Below are 6767 nucleotides of genomic sequence, written 5' to 3'. Positions count from 1 at the left end.
TACCTTATATAAAAAAAATGTCTACAGTTCTATAAATAATATTTTCAATCAAACTTTGCAAGAAACATAAAAAATCGGCTTCTTCTACTTTTAGATTTCTTCTAATTTTGATTTTGATTCAAGTTATATTCTTGCATTCATTTATTTTCATTCTTTCTGTCTTCCTTTATTTCGTGTAGCTAAGAGTTTTTAAGACATGTTAACTACTTGAATTTTTTTGATTGTTGAGGCTTTTTATACTCATCGTTGTGTTATGAGATTTTCAAGTCACTTACTTTTGTTTTTGTCTTTATTTTAATAGGTTCCAAAACTAATTTCAAAACTACTACACGTAGAGTAAATATAGATTTTTGTATAAATTTTTCTCCCCATTAAAATTTTGATAGTATTCATGATTAAAGAGATAAATTTGATTGTGATTTAAGGTAACTTTTTAAAATTTTTAGTACAATTCTGAAGTTTACAATAAACAAATTATTCTCTATTCTTGATAAACAATTGTTAATTGAGAATTTTTACAAAAATGCAGAATCTTGATATATCTTATGATCGAAGCGATAAATTTGCTTGTAATTTGAGGTAAGCTTTCTAAAATTTTAGCATGTTCTTGATATTTATAATAATAAATTATTTCTTGATAGACAATTGCTAATTAAGAAGCCTTTTTTGTGTGTGAAATATTGATATTATCTTTAATTGAAGGCATTCCGTCATTCTAATCCGTTAGGAAGTGTTGTTTAAAATTTAATCATATGCGACTATTTCAATTGTGAATCAACTATTTAATAATTGACTCTAATGATCGTCTTTTTTTTTTTAACAAACTATATCATTTAAATTGATATAATGCTACTTACTAATACTTTTACTCTTTTATATATAGTTTGACTGACGAGAGACACACGTGCAAAGCACGTACACTAAACTAGTATATATATATATATGTTAGTAAAGTAAAATAAGGCAAACATATGAGAGAACAAGCAAAAGTTTCAACTTTATGTACTAAACATGTTCCTGGTGTAATGGCGGATGCCTCTATTTGTTCAACTTGTGGTGAAATTTTCATACAATGATAGTTTTAATATAAATTCAAAATGGATTAAACAAATTAAATAGTTTACTATTTTACACGTATTGTTCCAACATCTATGTAAACTGTTGCATAGAAAGAATGCTAAATGCTACTTCATGGTTACAAGCCCTACAAACAATTTACATCATCTGCATAAGACATAGTATTCCCCGAGTTTTTCCAAGAAGGTTTCTCCAACAGGAGATCCTTCTTTAACAAAAATGGCAGGATATCCAATAGGGGCTTCCACCCAAGCTTCAGAACCTTGTATTGAATACAATTTTCCTGTCCAAATATGCTTCCATGAAGAGCTTTCTCCTCTCGGGAAATAGGCCTTAACAGTTCCCTTGCCTTTGTCTAGCACAGGTACCACAAGTATCTCTGTGCCAACTAAGAATTGCTCATATGTAAAGCTATGTACATGTTCATCTTCTGGATAGTGAAGGAAGAGATGTCGACAAATTGGTAGTCCTTTCTGAGAGGCTTCCTGAGTAATCCAAGAAAGCACCAACTCTTAGATCTTTTAGTTCAAAACTCTAATTTTGAAAAACAATTCTTGAGAGATTGTATCTTACCTTGACTAGTTGAATCCTGTAAAACTTCCATGCTTTGTAGACCTTGGCAAGACGCGCAAAATGTGACAGAGTTCTATTATTAGAGTAGAACTGGCTATTGCAAGATGGTTTGTTACCCTGAATGAATGATCAGAAATTGCAAAACATGTCAAATCTTTCAGCGTAAGAGTGAAAAGAAAAAAAAGAAAAGAAATATGAGTTCAGGAGATGGTGCTGAAACTTACTTCATGTGTCCGGAACACTGTGGTGAAGGCAGCCAATTCCATCCATCGCAAGAGAAGCTCTTCACTTCTTCGATACTTGAAAAATGGTAAGTTTACCGCACAGTAACCTCCAATGTCACTGTGATTAAGAGCATATCCTGAAAGCCCTCCGCTAAGAAAGCCAACCACTGCACTCTTGATGCCATCATTTTTTTGCCAACTCACCATTTGGTCTCCCTCCCAAAATAGCATTGCCCATTTAGTAGTATCCCTATAACCAGCCCTCGTGAAGAAAACCAAACTCTCCTCTGGATCTTCTCTCCCTTTACCTACACGCGAGCTTTTCCATTCATCCACGAATTCCCTGTTGATTTTCGCCCATAATTCAGGGTATCTATTATGTGCTGCAATTGGATCTTCACCTAGATAATTAAAAGGACTATATATTAGTACTTTCATGGACACAAATGTTGGAGAAGAAGTAAAGGACGTTGTCGCATTGTACAACTAATTCCGCTTTTACATCTGTTGTGAGATCCAAACATTATATTCATACTTGTAACTTTCATTATTTCAGCAATAAGGCGAAAGAGAACTGAAACAGTGCATTGATACTTTTTGTCCCTCTTAATTTGAGTGTTTTTCATAGGTGGTGGACCTGAATACAAGCAGGCATCTACAGGAAGGCCTTCACCAAAATCTGCCATCCATCCTCTTACTCCTTCTTCTACCATTTCTTGGAGAATCTGCTTGAACCAATTTGCGGTACGTGGATGTGTCAAATCCAGCATACCTACATCAAATGCTGTATTGGGAACCATATACAGCTCCCCATTTTTGTCTTTTACTAAGATGTCCAACATCTTTGCCTCCTCAAAATGGTGTCTTTTTATGTTTGGCTTTTTATCCATCTGCAGTTTTGACCCAAAAACTTGTTAAGTTTGTCTACTAGCAGTTACACGCAATAACGCTAAAAGTTATGATAAATACCGGAGCCAGACAAGGATTGCAATATGTCATCACTTTGATATGTTGCATATTAAGGTCTCGAATTAATTGTTGCCATCCTGAGTATCTCGTTTCATCTGCTTCCCAGTTCCACCAAAGTTGTGATCCAATGACTGTCTCTCTCTGCCCTACCCAATCCTGAACAAAAAGAGCATATGGAAAAGATGTTACATACTTGAACAAATCATCTATTTTTAAAGCAATTTCAATACTCTGTGAGGCCTAGAATCTTTTTAATTCTTTCATTAAAATAATCTTCTTTTGGTGTACCTGCAACCAGAATGCTGATACTGGGACGTCATATCTTTGCATTTCATTCCAAATACTGCGTACTGTGTCCGTGCCACCTTGCATTCCCACCACTGCACCAGAAATAATCCACTCTGGAAGAAGTGGAGGCCTACCGGTGCTTTCTGTGAAACACTCAATGAGCTCAGAAGGTGAGTTCCCGTGTAGTATCCGGCCTTCAAATGAGTCCCCATGTAACTGCAACAACATTTTAAAGAATGAGCTCAAGTGATCAGTATGAGATTTGAACAAAGTTACTACATTTTTTCATTCATATTATCCGCTTTAAACACAAGTAGTGGATTATTCTTCTCGCCTTAATGTTCTTTTTGATATGGTAAGATATAAGATTGTCTTGTGTGTGTTGTGCAGCAGATAATTCAGATACTGTTATACTGAGTTGATGTTGGCTTAGTTAACATTATCTGAAAGTGTGCCACCACCAAGATTTAAGCTTTGAGTTACACTAACAATATTCGAAAGCAGGAAAACAGGAATTGTGAAAAGTCACCTGTATCTGAATTCTATCGTCTTTTGTTAGATCAAACACCGAATAGTCATAACCCTCCAAGTACATTGACCTCATCTTTGATGTCATGTAGAATGGCGAAGGCGCATAAGTTGTGCTCCAGTCACCCCCTGCCCTGCATGACACAGTGATGCTTATTTCAGTCTTTTGATTTAAAAGTTGGCACACTGTACGATTGATATAATGTGATAAAAAGGAAAGGTAAGATAAGATTGATATAGTGGATAAAAAAGAAAGGTACGATACATAAACAAACACTCAAATTTGGCCTCACCGTGCAAGTAAATGCTCCAACTTTGAGAGTGCACATCTAGATACCTCAACTTGGCCTCAACTGATAACTAAACACTCAAACGATTGATGTATTTTGATTTTTAAAAAAGTACCTGTAGCTAACTAAATTTGCTGCAAAGGTAATAGGTTGGTCGCCTCGTCCAATCCCTTGTTCTTGAACAAAAATAGGGACCCTCTTTCCTTTGAAGTTCATATGGGAAAATTGCTCTCCAAAACCAAATATTTTCTCATTTTTTTCACTTGAATAAGTTACACAAATCCTATTATTATAAACATTAACTCCATTACTTTTCATCGCCATGCTCTCCTCAGCTGATGATGAAACAGAGACAGATTTTTTTCTTGATAGAAATCCTCCAAACCATCCAGTTCTACGTCTCCGAATTCGACCAAATTTTAGAGAAAAGCTTTTGTAAGTTCTTGGAGGAACTCTTTTTGGAAGTTCTAAATCTGTTTTCCCTATTCGCACTTGGAAACCAACTTGATGGCATTCTTTCTGATCAAACACATGCCAATATCTCGCCGAAATGGAAGTCTCTTTCTCTGAACCTCCCCTTCTTGAGAATTTAGCCGTCTTTTTTCTTTTATTGACACCAAAAACTTTCCCTGTGATCATTAAAACAGGATACATCGGATTCTTTGGCAAGGAGAATGATGGAATAACTTGATCTTTATCGAATCCGTTTACGATCTTTATGTCATCAATGGTTTGATTATTAGATAGGGAATGAACATATTTATCTTTGATGAGGAAAGAACCTCTACTTTCTTCCACTTCAGTTTCAGCAATGGCTGCAGAAATGAAAGGTTCACCAGGGAGAGTGGACCACAAGGGCCTGCCAGGCTCAGACTTATGGGAGATTGACAGAAATCCTCCATCTTTTGATGACCAATTCAATTGGAAATCTTTTCCAATGGGGTAGATCTGATGAGAAGGGAGTTTTTGAGAATTCAAGAATAAAGTTCCATATATTAATGGGACTGACTCTGGGGTGCCAGGGAAAGGATTGTTGAAATGTTTGTGGTGCTTTTTGGTGATTTTCAATGTTGCCATGTTATAAAATATAAAGTTCTATTCTAAATGCAACTATTTATACATTTTACATAGGTATGAGTCTGCGAAAGAAACTCTTTGCAGCCTAATAAAAAAAAATTGTGATTTTGGAGTACTTGGGTAACTCAAGAGAGAGAAGGTCCAACTTCTCTCTATGAATCAACCAATGACCGGCAATACTGTTCAGTCGACAGGGCCCTCACCGAAACCTCCAGATAAAGGCGAAAATTGTATGGCAATTGACCCAATCATCCAACCATCTTACAACGATAAAGTTAAAGGAAGCCAGACCTCCTCCATGGCCTATTCCTTCTCATACCAAGGAAAAGAAACGGTCCATAATCCTCAAGATCTTGAGAATTCTATAACCCTTTCGACAGAAGATCGACAAAGGATTTACAATCCTTGGAAATATTCTGTCATCATAAAGGCGGTCGACAAAAGGTTCAAGCACCAGTTCTTAAAAAATAAATTGATGACACTGTGGAAAATCCAAGAGAGATTTTCCCTAATTGATCTAGGGCTAGAGTTCTTCACGGTTAAGTTTTCAAGCGAAGAGTATCAAAACAGAGCCCTATAACAGAGACCTTGGTTTATCGCTGGGGCATATATATTGGTTCGACAATGGGAACCGAACTTTGTTCCCACAGAATCACAAATCCAAAGCACGATAATTTGGATCCATCTACCCCAAATGCCAACAGAATTCTACGATGTTGGTATTTTGGAAAGGATTGGGAAGAAAATAGGGACACTGGTAAAAATTGATGCATGCACATCCTCTACCTTAAGGGGACGATATGCTAGAATCTGTGTCTAGATCCCGCTAGAGACACCACTGCGTAGTTCAATCCAAATAGGAGACCATCATCAACAAATTCACTACGAAGGTGAGGGATTCCTTTGCAAGTCATGTGGAAGGTTAGGGAACACGATGGGTGGGTGCAAAATAAAAAAAAGATGGATGAACAATCGGAGAGACACTCAACTGGGAAGTTGACTGCTTCATTGGAACATGATCATGAATGGCAAACGATCAAATTCAAAAGAGGAAAGGGGAAGCGTAGAGGCAATAGCAATACAACTGAGAGCAAGGGTAACCCAGGTAAGTCTTTTTCCTCGTTCAAGGCTCAAACTGGTGCCAATACAACCACCTCGGAGTCCAGTGGCGGAGGTGATGGCAAAGCATTGCTTCAGATGCTCAAATCGAAATTGGGCCGAAGCACTTCTCAAATGGGCCACAGTGGTATCTGGACTGAGGCAAAGGGGTCTCCAATAAATGGGCCGAGTAAGCAACCCACTAATCGGAAGGACCAAACCTCTAATGGTCAATTAGGACGACTTTCACTTTGACCAAACAACCAACCCACTTTCCCGACTAATGATCTAGTACCCGAACTCAAGCCCAAGGAGACCTTAATTAAATCTCAAATTGGGTCCACTAAGAAGTCTACTACTAGCCCCAACAATGATGTCTTGTTGGGGAAGCTTAAAGTCCACATGCCTCAAAAATTGGAGCCTAGTTTACCTGCTAATAGTCACCAATCAGCTCCTCTCCCAAGTCAAAAAATCTCTGTGAATCCCAACAAGGATCTCGATATGACTGATAGGGATGCTAATGATGAAGGTTCTAATGCCAACTCTTCTCCTAAAAAGGATAAAAACCACTGTCATTCCCCTAGAATTAATTTGGAGACTAGCACTAATAACTCCTATACCTCCAAAATTACTGAGTATAGAT

At 37.2% G+C, this 6767-nt stretch overlaps 1 protein-coding gene across 1 annotated transcript; it reads right to left on the bottom strand.

Moving 5' to 3' along the window:
* Positions 1-975: 975 nt before the first annotated feature.
* LOC107866268 (sulfoquinovosidase-like) lies at positions 976-5447 on the bottom strand. The gene is made up of 8 exons (XM_016712401.2): positions 4065-5447; positions 3661-3793; positions 3132-3347; positions 2844-2999; positions 2512-2764; positions 1875-2275; positions 1651-1767; positions 976-1562 (listed from the first exon to the last, which is right to left on the bottom strand). The coding sequence occupies exons 1-8, from the start codon at positions 5024-5026 to the stop codon at positions 1221-1223; spliced, it is 2580 nt and encodes an 859-aa protein (XP_016567887.1). The 5' UTR covers positions 5027-5447; the 3' UTR covers positions 976-1220.
* Positions 5448-6767: the final 1320 nt, after the last annotated feature.

Source organism: Capsicum annuum, chromosome 3 (genome assembly GCF_002878395.1).
Source record: "Capsicum annuum cultivar UCD-10X-F1 chromosome 3, UCD10Xv1.1, whole genome shotgun sequence".
Lineage (NCBI taxonomy): Eukaryota > Viridiplantae > Streptophyta > Magnoliopsida > Solanales > Solanaceae > Capsicum > Capsicum annuum.
This window is presented reverse-complemented; position numbering and strand designations above follow the sequence as displayed.

Coding starts and splice junctions, on each gene's coding strand:
- LOC107866268 (XM_016712401.2), bottom strand. CDS start 5,026: ATGGCAACATTGAAAATCACCAAAAAGCACCACAAACATTTCAACAAT. Junction 3,794..4,064: donor GCAAATTTAGTTAGCTACAG/GTACTTTTTTAA, acceptor TGTGTCATGCAG/GGCAGGGGGTGACTGGAGCA. Junction 1,563..1,650: donor ACAGGATTCAACTAGTCAAG/GTAAGATACAAT, acceptor TGGATTACTCAG/GAAGCCTCTCAGAAAGGACT.